This window comes from Microtus ochrogaster, linkage group LG4 (genome assembly GCF_000317375.1).
Source record: "Microtus ochrogaster isolate Prairie Vole_2 linkage group LG4, MicOch1.0, whole genome shotgun sequence".
In the NCBI taxonomy this organism is placed as follows: Eukaryota; Metazoa; Chordata; class Mammalia; order Rodentia; family Cricetidae; genus Microtus; species Microtus ochrogaster.
This window is the reverse complement of record NC_022030.1, coordinates 23,570,445-23,586,374: the sequence shown is the minus strand read 5'-3', so window position 1 is coordinate 23,586,374 and position 15,930 is coordinate 23,570,445. Positions and strand designations below refer to the sequence as shown.

The following is a 15,930-nucleotide window of genomic DNA, read 5'->3' as shown; positions in this document are numbered from 1 at the left end:
AAAAAAAAGCTACTTTGTGATGTATTGTCAGTAAGGGTGGACATATATGATAATACATGTGGATACATCAAACTTCAAAGACTCGGTGGAAAAAAGAAGTAAAATACCTCAAATAACTGTATTTTGATTATATATTGAAGTAACACATTGGATATACTAACTTAACACTTATAAAATTAATCTATCAGGTCTTTTTACTTTCAAAATATCAACTACTAGAAAACTTCAAATTATGTATGCAGTTTGCATATGTACGATTTCCTCCCCAGTACTGAAGACTGAGCCAAGGTCTTATGTACGTGAGACAAGTATACTACCACTGAGCTATACCCCCAGGAGTATTGCAGATATGTATCAAGTGACAATTTACTTACTGTAGGAATACAAATCTTGCTTAAGGGGTTTCCGTCCAGGAGATATGATCCATTAAATGTTACATATTCATCATAATACTGAGGAGCTTGAGGAATAACGCTACATAATAGTTTCCGTTTTTCTTCAATTTTTTTCCTTATGTGCAAATATTCAAAATATGGATTTGCTCTCTCAGAACTGTATGGTTGAATCTCATCTAGTTTCAGAGAATCTACGATGGCTGCTAGAGACTGCTGCGTTTTCTCCTTTGCTTGTAGTAAAGAGGGACTCACTTGCACAGGCTGAGGGACCCGTGACACTTTCCTTTTCCGTGGATGGTGAATCTGAGGATCATCATCTTCAGTGAGCCTTATTCTTCCCCTGGGCGAAGAGTCACTGTCTTTTTCTGGCAAAAGTGTACAGCCAGCAAGAATCTGCTTGCTTTGATTTACCATTGTGCTCGATTTGTTTCTAGTCATTCTTTGGGGGATTTGGTTTTCAGTTTTATCGTCTTCTGCGCTTTCTTCTAATTCTCCTTTAATGAGTTGGTCATATTTGTGCATCTCTGGTTGGGCTGACTGCTGTGAATGGCTCTCCACACCTGATAAAGTGCTCTGCTGAGATTCTTCATCTTCAATGGAAAGCAAATACTTTTCACTATCAGGACCATGCTTTGGATTATCCTGTTCATTTAGGCTTCCTTTCGGCATCCCTGCATTCATTTCATACAAATCAGAATCACATTTACTCAACTGAGTTAAGACTAAACTTTGCAGTTTGCTTTCTTTTTCATGTGAGACGTGAGCATCATCCATGCTCTTTTCAATATCATGGCTACTGGAAGACTTGTAAGTAAGTTTGCTAAATGCATAATGTGTACTGATCTGAGAAGCAGCATCACTTCCACTGAAGTCCTTTTCTGATGGCAATACAAGCAAAGTATTTGCCTTCTCAAAGGCTGGGAGTGTTTCTTGAATAGTGCTTTCAGAGTAAACTGGTACAAAAGAATTCGTCTTCTGAATGTCTGCTAGGACAAACGTATTTTCCACATCTTTTGTAAAGTTACTATCATTATCTATTACAGAGCTAATCATATGAGCTGCATTTTTCTGTTGTAAAATACCTGGTTCTTGATTGGCAGCATACGACAAAGACACAGGTTTAGAAGCACACTCAGCATCTGACTGTGACTGGTTGGAAAAAGAGCATGGTTGCGGTGAAGACAGAAAAGATGCTGGATCCTGAGCACACGAGTTTCCTGGTAGTTCAGTCTGGTGCAGGGATAAACAGTCAGTACTTTGTTCTCTTAACATTTTGTTTTCTGAATTACAGAAACTCTGAGCAGAGGAATCTTGATCAACTGTACCAGAATCTGGGCATATAAATTCATTGGTGCTTAAAGACTCCAGCTTATCAACAGGCATCTCCCATGATTTATTTTGGATTACTCCAACTTGATTAGATGGTTCCAAGTGCATTGGACTGTCCACTAAAGTACCCACAACACCAGCGCTCTTGATTACATTTGTATCAGTTGAAATATACCTGCTGTTTATAGTCCTAGTTGGAGAGCCTGTAAAGTTGGGGTTTAAGTCAGACAAATGCGAAAGGCCTCTTTCTGGCATTGGAGATACTTCAGGTTTGGGAGAAGGACAAGTCTCTCTTGGCACAGCTAAGCTGCCTTGGTTGCTTTCTTCTGCTATCTGGAAATGTTTTGTGGGTTCACAGATGACTGAGGGCATGCTACATCTTCTGATTTCTACAGCAGCCCTTACTTCATTAGTTATTAGTTTAACATCTTCCACAGAAGATGACCTGAGATGGCACACTGGAAGTCTGTTTGTACATGGTGGCTTAAGTCGTTCCGGCAGCTCAGTAAGGCTCTCCAGCTCCCTTTCATAAAGGGCTGGAGATTTGGCATTTGGCAAAAAAGGTGACTGGGAAAAAGACAACTGAGATTCTGAGCCCTCTAACATAAAGTCAGAGTCATATTCAACAAGAGGCCGTGGGGTTGTCACTGTGTGGCAAGAATCTTCTGAACTAGCAACAGAAATCATGGAAACAGACCTGGAGCTAAGACCCAGTCTCTCGCTTTCTGACCTAGGAGAGCGGTTTGAGCTGTTCTCTGAAATAAAGGCTGACTTACCTAAACTCAGTACATTTTTGGTGTCAACAGACTGTGATCTATTACTTCCAACATCTTTAGAATGTTTCTCCTTATTATAAACATCAGTCAATTCTGAACTTCTTGACCTGGTAAATTCTTTATTTTTTGATTCAGTGGGTATATGCTTTGTTTTTTCTTTATCTTTTACTTTAAGTTCTAAACAAGAACGATTTCTTAATCGTTCTTTTTCTTTTTGCTTAATTTTTTCCTTATGCTTTTTGTGCCACTGTTCTATTTCTAGGTCTTTAAGGCTGAGCATTCGTTCAAAACTCGTCTGCATGAGATCATCGTTCACTAACCTCTTCTCTTTAGGTCGGGCGTCTTTTGAGACTGGTAATGATTTAGGTTTAGGCTTATCTGTTTCAGACTTTAGTTTGAGTAAAGGATTCAGTTGGATTTTGTCTTTACGTTTGTCTCGTTCTTTGTATCTGTCTATATCTTTTTTATCTTTTTCTTTTCCATCTGGAGTTTTCAAAGGTTCATCCCTTGCCTTTTCTTTAAGGGACATAGTTTTCTCATGCTGGATTTTACTACTACTGTCTCCTATACTTGACCTTTTCTCTTCTTGTAAATGCCTGGAGTTAGATATATTCATACTTTCTTTATCTCTAAATTTTTCCTTCTTCTCTCCTTCCCTGTCTTTACTTCTGACCTTTTCTGACTTTATATATTCACTATTATCAGACTTTTTTTTCTCCAAGTGCTTTTCTTTGCTTTCTGCTAAACACCTGTCTTTTTCAGGTTTTTCTTTGTCATGCTTTCTGTCTGTTTTTTCTCTGTTCCTCTCTCTGTCATCAGTTTTTTTAATCATGTTTTTCATCTTCTCCCCTTCTTTCTGACACCTTTCTGTCTGATGTGGACACAGCTTGTCTTTTTCTTTTATTCTGTCAGCACATTCACTAAAATCCAGTTTCTCTTTATCTGACTTATGTTCATGTTTCATCTTCTTTTCTTTTTCAGAAAATTTTCTTTCAGTCTTGTCACCCTCTTTTTCCCTGGTTTGAAATCGTCTGTCAGATTTTTCCCTTTCTTTTGTATGCTTTTCTTGTTTTTCAATGTCCATTTCCTTTTCCACTGAATGTGGTCCTACAGATTCCTGGTTTATACTAGCACCCACAGAACTACACTCCGCTTCTTTCTCTGTAGATACGCTCTCTCTTTCTTCCTTTAGCTTTTCTTCCCTAAGGAATTTTTCATTTTCCTTTTTAGTCTTTTCCCGTTCTTCTTTAAAGTTCCTCTCTTTTGAGACATGTTTTTCCTTAGGTAATTTGTCATCCTTCATGTTTTTTTCCAGTTTTGATTTTTTTTCTGTTAAGGACTCATGTTCCATATTTAAAAAGAGATCCTCGGTTTCATCACTTTTAAAAAAATTCTCTTTCCAAAATTCTCTGTCAAATTCAATGCTCCTCTGCAGCTCTTTAGCATTATCTTTATTTTTGTATTTTTCCTTTTCACCTTCAACTTCTTTTTTGTGCTTTTCTTTCTCCCTCTCTTTATGTTTCAGTTTGTGTTTTTTTAGTGTTTTGCCTTCCTTATCCATCTTTTTCAGCGTGCACTCTGAGTTTTCAAATGCTGGATTATGATCCTCATCTTTTAATTTGGCATTTGACTTTTCACCAAATTCTAGGTGGAAATCTTTCTGATGTTTGTTTTTTTCCTTATGCTTGTAAGATTTTACATTTGAACTTTCTGGCAAGAACTCAGTTTCTGTACTATCATACCGAACAAGATCAGGCTGTAAGGACAGTTCGGAGCTCCCTGGAGATATGCATGCTTTCGTATGTTCTTGCTTTAGTGGTGTTGACTGCTTTTCACTTAAGCCACAAGAATGTTTGGGGGATTTACCAGCGGAAATATGGAATAAGTGTAATGAAGTTTCATCTTTTGGACTAAAAGATTTCCTAAAATTGCCTTCCTCTCTGGTTTTCTCTGAACAATCCAGTGCAGTATTAACAGTTAAGTTTGTTATTCTGGTGTTTTCTTTCCCCTCTTTTTCTTGTTTAAGTTCTTGGTTCTCTTTGTTTTTATTCTGATTTTTTAATTTTCTTTTAACTTTGCCTTTCTGTTTATATTCATATTCTTTCTTGGCTTGCATATCAGAATTTGATGTTTCAGGGACAGAACATGAAGTAGAAATCTTTTTGTTCTGAAGAACGTCTTCATCAGAACTTTCAGTACTAGAATACAGAACCCTAGATGGCTTCTGCTTTTTAGTTTTAAATGATTTAGAATAAAAGGTTTTTTCCTGTTTTGCAAACAAACCACTCTTTTCAGCTTCAGATTCATTGTCTTTTCGTTGTTCTTTCCTAAGAATATGCCTGTCATCGATCATTTTACTTATCTCTTCTTCATCATCGTCTTTGAACTCATACTCATCAAGAGCAGACGGGAGTGGGGCTTTACTTGGGAGAACTTTACTCTCACAGATGAAAGAGTCTTTTTCTGTTTCTGAGTCGATATTTTCATCAACACTAGAAGGATTTACAGAATGAGCCTCTTCTGAATCTAGAATAAGAAAAGAAAAATATAGCTTATAGATACATCAGACAATTCCGATAAAATTACCTTAAGCATGTAAACAAGACAAACATGTAAAAGTTCTACTAGTTTTGCAGAACAATTTTACAGAATGCCCCTCTATGATGAGATTCTTGACTTTCTTTAAAAGCACATGTTAAACACAGTATGTCTATTAAAATGTATGACATGAATATATACACACATACAGAGGGAGAACATATAGCAGAGGCACCTGGATTCAGGGGAAACATCTACTGTAAAAAATATTCCAAATTATATATATGTACATTTTTGTGCTGGTAAGAGAATGGCTTAGGTAAGGCTCTTTGATTCTTCCCCCTAAAAAAAGATTAAGAACCATTAAATTAAAAAGATTTTGTTTTATTTTTCAAAATATATATTAGCAGAACTTCATGCTTGCCATAGAGACCAATAATTTAAATGATGGGAAGGCTTTAACAGCTGTCGGACAATGGTCTTATACCCTTAAAGATTTGTCAGTTGTACTGGTTGAATAAAATGCTGATTGCCCAGTAGCCAGGCAGGAAGTATAGGTGGTATGACCAGAACAGGAGAATTCTGGGAAAAGGCTCAGTCTTGCAGTTGTGACTCAGACACGGAGGAAGCCAGATGAAAATGCCTTGCTGATAAAAGGTACCAAGCCATGTGGCTAACATAGACAAGAATAAGAATAATGGATTAATGTATGATGTAAGAGTTAGTTAATAAGAAAGCCTGAGCTAATAGGCCAACCAGTTTATAATTAATATAGACCTCTGTGTGTTTCTTTGGGACTGAACGACTGTAGGCCAGGCAGGACAGAAACTTCTGTCAACCTTTAACTATACTAGAAACATGGCTATTTAGTAGAGAAAATAAGAAAAAAAAATTAAATAAGACTCCAACTACATAATCAAGATTGTAATAGATATGTAATTCACAAAAAGCACTACTCTGTTCCTTAAGTATTTTTACTCTATAGTTTAGACCTAGAACACTGAGAGAAATAGTCTCATTTTCTATGTATTATTCAATATACAAATATTTTATTAAAGTATAGCTAAGTACCAGGCATGGTGGTTCACGTCTTTAATCCCAACACTTAAGAGGCAGAAGTAGGCGAATCTCTGAGTTCCAGGCCAGCCTGGTCTACTACAGTGAGTTTTTGGTCAGCCAAGGCCATACTGAGACCCTGTCTCAAAAACCAAACCAAATTACAGCCACGCTGTTGTATAAATACAAACAAAGCCTTGGCAGAATGAACTTCAACATAGCTTTTTAAATCAAAATGAAGTTTTTAGTCAGTAGTTTTTAGCTCACGCCTGTAATCCCATACTTTGGAAATGGAGAAAAATCAGCCTTGCTACCTAGGAAGACCCATCTAAAAACAAAGCAACCCCCTACCCAATAAAACCAAACCCAAGTCCCCCAGGTCGACACTGTGTGAGCACAGGCGCTCACCCACAAGCATGCAGGGCCAGGGAGGTGTCAGGTGCTTCTCTCTACCATTCTTCACAATGTTTGCAGCAGCATCTCTCCCTGAGTGAAAGGAGTGTCACGTTTGCTAGACTGGCAGACCAATGAGCTCTCATGACCCATTTGCCTCCTTTAGTAAAGGCAAAGACAAGTGGATCTCCACTTTGTCAGTTCCATGCCAGCCTGCTATACCAGCCAAGGTTACACAGTGAGACCTTGTCTCAAAAACAAAACAAAATTAGCCAACCTGTTGTAGAAATACAATGAAAGCCTTGGTAGAATCTATTTCACTGTATTTTTCTTTTTAGAGCAATAAGCACAGTGTCTTGCTTGGCTTTTATATTTTTATTTTTTTCAAGGCAGGGTTTTTCTGTGAAGCCCTGGCTGTCCTAGAACTCACTCTGTAGACCAGGCTGGCCTCAAACGCAGAGATCTGCCTGTCTCTGCCTCCCGAATACTGGGATTAACCAGTGTTCTTAACCACATCTCTCCAGTTCCTATTTTTAACATTTAAGAGAGGGTTTCATTGTAGCCCATGATGGACTGGAACTCATGATTTCTTCTAACTCCACCTCCAGTGTAACTGTTTATATTTTCTTCTTTTTTAAAAAGTTTTTTTTTAATTTTATTTTTTTTTACATTTGTGTTTTGCCTTCACATATGTCTGATATGAGGGCGTCAGATCTTCTGGAACTAGAAGTCAAAGACAGTTAGTGGGCTGCCATGTGGGTACTGGGAATTGAACCTAAGTTCTCTAGATGTGCAGTCAGTGTTCTTAACTGTCCATCCCCCTTGTTTATATTTTCAACCCAAGGATTTCCCTCCCCTTGCAGTTTTCAAAAACTTCATTTCTTTATGACTTCTACTTAGTTTCTCACTGTACTATTAGTTTCACTGGAAATAACTTTTGTCCCTTAAATCCCCAGGAAAATGTTCTATACACAGGCATAGAGTGTTGGGGAAGCATGCTGAAAAGAACACAGCTCCTGCCTCCAGCAGCAAAGACTGCCTGAGCTCCACACATCATACAGCATGGTAGCTGTTGAGGGAACACCACTTCCACAGTAATACTCACGATGCTGGCTTTCTCGGAGAAGAAATGAAGTCACAGAGAGTAAGAATTTCAAGTAGGGATTAGCAATATTACATAAAATAAGCAGCGAAATCACAGAACCTAGAGTATGTCATTTTTTTCATTTAAAGATAGTAGACACTTTCTTTTGAAATTTGATTGTAATGTAATTTATCAAACAGGGTCACAGATATGCCAAACATTCTACCACTGAGCTACACATTGCTCAGTACATCCTTGTTTGTGTTTGTGTCATGTATGTGTGTTCACATATGTGGACTGTCCTGAGTGGGTGTGTACAGAGGCCAGACATAGACACTAGGATGTCTTTCTCAACCTTTTCTCTACTCCCCACCCCCCTTTTTTTGGAGGCAGTGTCACACTAACTCTGGGGCTCACCCTTCAGGCTAGCCTTGCAAGCTCCCAGCTCCTCCTGTCTCACCACTCAACTCAGAACTGCAGTTACAGCTGTAAACTGCCATGCACAGCTTTTACAGGGGCCCTGAGTGCAGCAAGCATTTTACCCACTGAGCCATTTTTCCAGTCCTTCATTATTATCACTGTAATAAACTTATTACACTTAATATACAAACATTTCATATGATTACTTTACTGAAGGAACATTCAGGTATTTTCAACTATCTGATAGTACAGACAAATTTAATAATGTAGAGAAAAAGTGGCATACACTATTCTTTGCAATAAAAATGTGTAAATATGTGAGTATAGAAGAAGACAGGGGAACATACCAAAATGGTATCTGTAAGAACTGAGGTTGGGGAGCTGGAGAGATGGCTCAGTGGTTAAGAACACTGGTTGTTCTTCTAGAGTACCCAAGTTCAATTCCCAACACCCATATGGCAACATATGACTGCCTTGTAACTCAAGTTCCTGGGGATCTGACACCCTCACACGAATGCACATAAAATTAAATAAATTATTTTAAAAAAGAAACTGTGGTTGGATGAACATGATTTTCTAAAAGCTCTTCTTATTTTCAGGTCTCTAGCACAGCAGATGTCATTACTGCTTTCACCAGAAGGCTGTGCTCAGTTCATCAACAGACACGAAATGGTAATGCGGGTTTTATGAGGACTCATGAGCTTATTTCTTATGTATGTTACTTCTTTTTAATGTCAGATATGACATAATTTCTTCTGGTCCTATGCCTACCATAGTAATATATTATTAATTATTTTTATATGATCTTATTCATGTACTGACATCGTATGTTTATGAGCAGCTTGGAATATATGCACTGGTGGAGTTACCATATATACATGCACTACTTAAGAGCTGTAAGAATTGTCATTTACGAGCCTGATTCACATACTAAACCAATATCTTCCAATGCAAACAGGTCTTTGTTTCCTCACATTTTTAATATGCATATTATTCTGAAAAACCCTATAAATTCCAATGTAAAGAATTTAGCCTGATATTAACTAATATCCATATGATAATGAAATATTTCCATGAATCCATCCATGAGTCACACACTTGTCCGGAATATTCCACTCATATTTCTTGGCCTTATCTGGGGCCCTGAGCCAAGACCGCTTCTCTTATGGTGTTACTGTGTGAGTAGAATATGTGTAGACCAAGGTGACAAAATCTTCCCTTCCTTAAGGAGACTTAATTTGGAATTCACTATACTGAGGACAAGATTACCTGGTCCTGGATACCAGTGAAAGAATCACTTCAAAAGGATCTTCCATTTTCGTGTTGTTATTTTAGGCATATATTCGCTATTTTAAGTAAACCATCTAAAATCTCCAAATCCTCAAATTCCTATTGTCAAAATGGCCATGGTTAGGGTCCTATGATGAACCCCCCCCCCCAACATCACAGGTTATTGTCAAGGTTATTAGTTGCTCTCCACACATAACCAGATGGAAAGGCTCTACTGAGGTAGACAACACTTACCTAAGTCATCAAACATGAAGAAGTTGAGCTGGTGCTCAATTAGAAGCTCAGTTCCTACTGACTAGCTAGCATTCATGGTGCTAGAAGGTAGTCTGTACACCACCAGAGGTGGAAGGCAGCTGTCAGTGTCACCTAGCTACAAATCACGAGACCTACAATAACCACCAGCCTGCAAGATATACTGGTGCAATAGTGGCACAAATGTAAGGGTAACCGACTCCTTTTTAATTGGATTTAAGGCCCACACCATGAGAAAGAACTTATATCGACCATTGCGAAAGAAGCTAAGAACCTGAGACTAGATGGGCCATGGGCCTAGGGGAAAACCCACTACTACAATTCTGCCAATACCCATAGATCAGTGCCTAACTTAACCTTCCTCAGAGAAGCTTCTCCCAGTAGATGGGAATCAGAGACCAACAACTGAACATTGTGCAGAGTTAGCAACTCTGGAGCACTTACTGCTAAATGGGACATCTTCATTAAACCCATTCCCTTAAGGCTCAAGGATCTATGCTCAAGAAGGAGAAAGACTTTAAGATCAGAGGAAATGAAAACTGTCTTCCAGAGACAACAGGACTGGGGCAGACATGAACTCATAGGGGCTGTGGCAGCATGCATAGGGTCTGCACAGGTTCAAGCCAGAAAAAGTACCACCCCTAAACCAAGAATCTATTTGTAACCCATGTCCTCTGGCAAAAGAAAAAAAGTGTTCTCCAACACAGCACCAAAGGGTATATCAACCACATTCCAGGGTAACATGCCCAAGGATAGTTGGCCAATACAAAATGGACGTAATAGTTGTTGTTGTGCCCCTTTTGTTTTGTTCTGGAAATTTTATCTTATTGGATCTTTCTTTTTTGTTTTGAAGGGGAGAGAACACGAAGCTGAGTTGATAGGGAAGTGAGGAAGACCTGGGTAAAGTTCCAGAAGGAAAAAACACACAAAATATATTCTGTGAAAAAAATTTGGTTGTTTTGTTTTTTGAGACAGGGTTTCTCGGTGTAGCCCTGGCTGTCCTGGAACTAGCTCTGCAGATCAGGCTGGCCTCAAACTCAAAGAGATCTGTCTGCCTCTACCTCCCAAAGTGTTGGGATTAAAGGCGTGTGCTACCACCATCTGGTGTTTTTGTATATGAAAAAATTTTAAATAAAAAATGTTTAAATGCCATTGGTTATCATTATACTAAGTTATTTTGTCATTTTGTTTCAAACTTTTTTAGTATTTAGAGTCTCCTTAATCGTCAAATTTGAATCTGTATTTATTTTTTTTCTGTATTTAAAATAGATGTTAAGAAATTGTTTCTGACAAAAAAATTCTTGTAAAGTTTTTAACTCAACTTGTCTTCAACATTTTATTTCTAATAATAGAAAAACAAGAACCATGCAACTGTCAAATATTTAAAATGTTATTATATCTTTCCTGACCATGAAAAAAATTCTGCATTTTATTTTTAGCTAATACTCTTAAATATATTTCAGAGTTGTTCTTGCATAGTTCAAGGTAGTCTGAGTGAAAACTGAAAACAAGACTAGAGACATTTAAAGAATGGTTAAGTGTATCTAAAGTTCTCTTATAAGCTTTGGGCCTGTCTACTGAGCTCTCCATAAATTGCACCTTTTCTTTTTCTTTGGATTTCAAGACAGTATTTATGTAGCCCTGGTTGTCCTGGAACTCACTCTATAGACCAGGCTGGCCTTCAACTCAAGAGACCAGCCTGCCTCTGCGTCCTAGGATTAAAGGCATGTGCCACCACACCCAACTGCATGTTTTCTTGAATGCTATAAAAATGGTCAAGCAACCAGAACAGATGTGACAAATTGAGAGATGAAGGTATATATTAAGTTCTTTCCTCAAAAATCTAATATAAAAATAACAATATAAAATATAATATAAAAATATAAAACAAGCTAAAAGGTTTTGATATACTTTTGGATTCGTATTGAACAAAATGATTACACTTTAAGTGTCTAGTAAGAAAGTCAACAAATATTGGACTTTTGAGCAGACTGCCTTGTGTATTACACACTAGAAACAATTATTCTGTCAATATCATGTAAGAGTAATGATGTACTTAATAGAATCCGCAGTCACTCTCTCATCTTTCCTCGGAAATTTAAATGGATCAACTTCCTGCGTTCTTTTCTGCTGCCTTAAAAATCAGGACTAAAAAGAGTTAATTCACTATTTTTGCTTCTACAACTATTGGCTTGAAGCCACCACTGTCTATTTCTGGTGCAACAATGAATCCTGTTACTTAATGTTAACCTCCTTACATTAGGCCAGGGAGATGGCTCTGTGTAAAGGTGGCTGCAGCCAAAGCCTGACAAGGGATCCTTAATCTCTGGATGATAGAGGGAGAGGACAAGTTCCCAGAATGTCCTGTGACCTCTACAGCACTTGGGAGGCAGAGGCAGGCGGATCTCTGTGAGTTTGAGACCAGCCTGGTCTACAAGAGCTAGTTCCAGGACAGGCTCCACCACAGAGAAACCCTGTCTCGAAAATAAATAAATAAATAAATACATACATACATACATACATACATACATACATACATACATACATACATACATACCAGGAGAAGATCAAGGGGATACAAATCAGAAAAGAAGAAGTCAAACTTTCACTGTTTGCTGATGATGTGATAGTTTACATAAGTGATTCCAAAACTTCCACCAAGGAACTTCTATAACTCATAAACACTTTCAGTAATGTAGCAGGATACAAGATTAAGTAAAAAAAAAATCAGTAGCCCTTCTGTACACAGATGATAAAAAGACTGGGGAAGAAATCAGAGAATCAACACCCTTCACAATAGCTATAAATAGCATAAAATATCTCAGAGTAGTAACTCTAACCGAACAAGTGGAAGACTTGTATGACAAGAATGTTAAATCTTTGAAGAAAGAAATTGAAGAAGACACCAGAAAGTAGAAAGATCTCCCAAGCTCTTGAGTAGGCAGAATTAACAAAGGAAAAATGGCAATCTTACCAAAAGCAATCTACAAATTCAATGCAATGCCCATCTAAATCCCAGCAAAATTTTTTACAGACCTTGAAAAAACGGTACTCAACTTCATATGGAAAAGCAAAAAACCTAGGAAAGCCAAAACAATCCTGTACAATAAAAGAACAATACTGACTTCACACTCTACTACAGAGTTACAGTACTGAAAACAGCTTGGTATTGGCATAAGAACAGACAGGAGGACCAATGGAACCAAATAGAAGACCCAGATATCAATCCACACATCTTCGACCACCTGATTTTTGACAAAGAAGCAAAAAAATATCAAATGGAAAAAAGAAAGCATATTTCACAAATGGTGCTGGCATAACTGGATATCAACATGTAGAAGAATGAAAATAGACACATATCTATCACCATGAATGTTTTGTTTTTCAAGACAGGGCTTTTTCTGTAGCTTTGGAGCCTGTCCTAGAACTAGCTCTTGTAGACCAGGCTTGCCTCGAACTCACAGAGATCCGTGTGTCTGCCTCTGCCTTCCGAGTGCCGGAATTAAAGGTATGCACCACCACTACCCGGCTCAAAGTAATTTTAAAAAGGAAATTTCGGGCAAAAATAAGCATGTAAATTATTTTAATACTACACACAGAGAATTAAGGTAGAAAACAAATGCTAGTAATTTATTCTCAAAGTTCAACATTCACCTCATGCATGAGAAAGTTGTTTTCAATTGGGAAAAAAAAACCCACATTAATGTTAATGTTATTTCCTGCTCAATTCCAACTAAAACCCTCTTGTAAAATCTCTTTCAACAAATTTTCTTCAACACTGAAATTACTGTCTGTAGGGAAGCAGAGCAATTTTGAATTTGAGATAAAATACTTGTAAACTTAACTGCAATCATGAAGATGCAGTAAAACAGATTCTGGGAAAAATTCAAAGACCCAGGTAACATGCAAATCTATATTGTAAGCTATGGTATCCATGAGAATGCACCTTAAAAATGTGTACCCTTCCAATAAGGACTGTTTCGTCTGTAGGTCTATATGTCAGTGATCAACATCAAAGTGTCTATAATGCTCAACACCTATTTTTTTAATTAAAAAATTGGTGGGGGAAGGGGTGTCTGAAGAGATGGCTCAATGGTTAAGAACACTAGCTTGCTCTTCCAGAGTAACCAGGTTTGATTTCCAGCACCCACACGGTGGTTTGTAATTTTCTGTAACTCCAATTCCAGTGGACTGATGCCTTCATCTAGCCTCCAAGGCATGCAGGTGGCACAAAGACATACATGCAGACAAAATACTCATACATTTTAAAATGTGTATTTGTTTATTTTAAATGATGGGTGTTTTGCCTGCAAGAATGTTTGTGTATGGTGTGCATGTAGTGCTACAGAAGACAGAGAGGGCATCAGATACCCTGGAACTGGCATCATAGATGGCTGTAAGCAGCCCTATGGGTGCTGGCAATCAAACTGAGTCCTCTGGAAAAAGAGCCCGTGTTCTTAATAGCTAGGCCTTCTTTCCAGCCCTTCCACCTTATTTCTTGAGATAAGGTCTCTTATTGAACCTGGAGCTGACTCGACTGGACTGGTCAGCCAACAGCCCCCTCCCCAGGATCCTCTGTTTCCCCAACACCGAGATTAAAGATTGCCCACATACATGTGCCTACCTGTACAGGCTGGAGTTTTGTTTTTTTAAGTGAGTGCTGGAAATCAAATTCATGTTCTCATAACTGCAAAGGAAGTACTTACGCACTAGCCTGTTAGCCCAGTCCTTCACTATAGATTTTAAGTTACTTAAAGTAGGCTCAGCAGCAGTAGAACCAAGAGTTGAGAACAGAATTGTCAGGTTTGAACATGATCAGAGTTCAGTCACTGCTCATTTTGTAATATATGTGATTAAATCAAGTAGACATTACTAAATTAGTACTTAGTCACATGCTGACATCCGTATCATTTAACTATGAATTTTCCAAAACTGATACAGCTATAATACATCTAAAAAGCAAGGAATGTGGGTATAAATACCTAAATATCACATAAAATTGATGAATAACTCATCATGACTATGTAAGAAAGCCAGACCTTGACTAGCTCAAGTTACTAAAAACTAGTGATTGGGTAGGTGAATTGTAATTTTGACCTTGTAATAGTAATTATAATTAAAATATTGTAATGCTACCATATCACATAAAGTATGGCTGTGACATTCTGTGAGTTAGTTTTCTGAACGCATATTCCTGTACTGACTAACTCACCTTTCCCAGCACCTCCTGGACAGATGTGGAATCTGAGCATAGGTAGTAAGGAAGCAGAGTTTATATCTAGATAGTCTGAGAGAGCTGTGTGGTTAATATAGCTGTTCTCAAAAGGGGCAGGGAAGAGACAAGTTTGAGTTATTCCCAATGTCAAACCCTCCATCACCAAGTCTGTGAAGCTGCTTCTTTCTCCCATCTCACCCCAACTCGTCCTACGCCTCCCAATCCTGCCTTTCATAGTCTTCTCATCATAAATATTTATCTATTATGATTTTATTGATATTAGGTATACTTCCAAGAAAAAAATCTTTACATTTGGTATGGTGTTTGTAAGCCTTCTGGAAATAACCTCATATATTAAAACAGTCCTAAGCTTGGGGCTGCAGAAGACAGCTTACAGTAACAACACTTACTGATCCTTGCACTGGCCCTGACCTCTACCTCAGTCCGGCCAGTAGCTGGCTCCTTTGCTTTTTTGGTCTTCAGGTTGAACACCAATATCTGTCTCTGGGTTTTTATTAATCATGCTATATACCCAGATATTTTCCTCAAATCTCTGGATTTCTTTTCATATTGATAAAGGAAAAAACCATTTGCTGAATAAACATTTCCCCCTAAGTGAGAGAGCTGTTAGCAGAACCTGAGAATATCTCTAATTTGTGTCTTCTAGCTGAGACTACTCCCTGCAATCTGGCTGAGTTTGAGACTCTCTGGCACCTCCTAGGAAACAGTGTCTCACAACAGAAGCAGACCTGTTCTATGTCTATTTTAAGTGGTTCCTTTGTTCTGCACTAACTAAAATCATATATGAAGTCATATATGTTTATGTTTGTTTATGCTACCTTGACAAGGAATCAAGCAACAGAAAAACATAAGCTACATTTTAGAAAACAAATCTTGGTATCTTTCACATCCCCTGAGAGCTATAGCTTAGAAACAGAAAGTAGGTCTCTCCGTTTCTCTGTCTCTCCCTAATAATGCTGTGTATTCCAGGCTAGCCTCCTATTTTTCCTTCTGTATCCTCCTCTTGAATGCTGGGATTACAGGTATACACCACATCTGCTTCATACAGTGCTAAGAATTCAACTCAAGCTTCGTGTATTCTACACAAGCACCCCAGAAACCCAGCAACATTGCTTCATGTAGTTGCTTTTAAATTTTAAATTTCTAGGTTTGCCTCACTCA

At 38.0% G+C, this 15,930-nt stretch overlaps 1 protein-coding gene across 4 annotated transcripts in view; it reads right to left on the bottom strand.

The window, feature by feature from the left end:
- The window catches only part of Ankrd12 (ankyrin repeat domain 12), a 100,464-nt gene that overhangs the window by 17,818 nt on the left and 66,716 nt on the right, over positions 1 to 15,930 (bottom strand). For all 4 annotated transcript variants that reach the window (XM_026786092.1, XM_013351594.2, XM_026786091.1 and 1 more), the window contains one exon: positions 375 to 5,026. In XM_026786092.1, the coding sequence (XP_026641893.1) occupies positions 375 to 5,026 (4,652 nt within the window). The remainder of the gene's footprint in view (positions 1 to 374; positions 5,027 to 15,930) is intronic.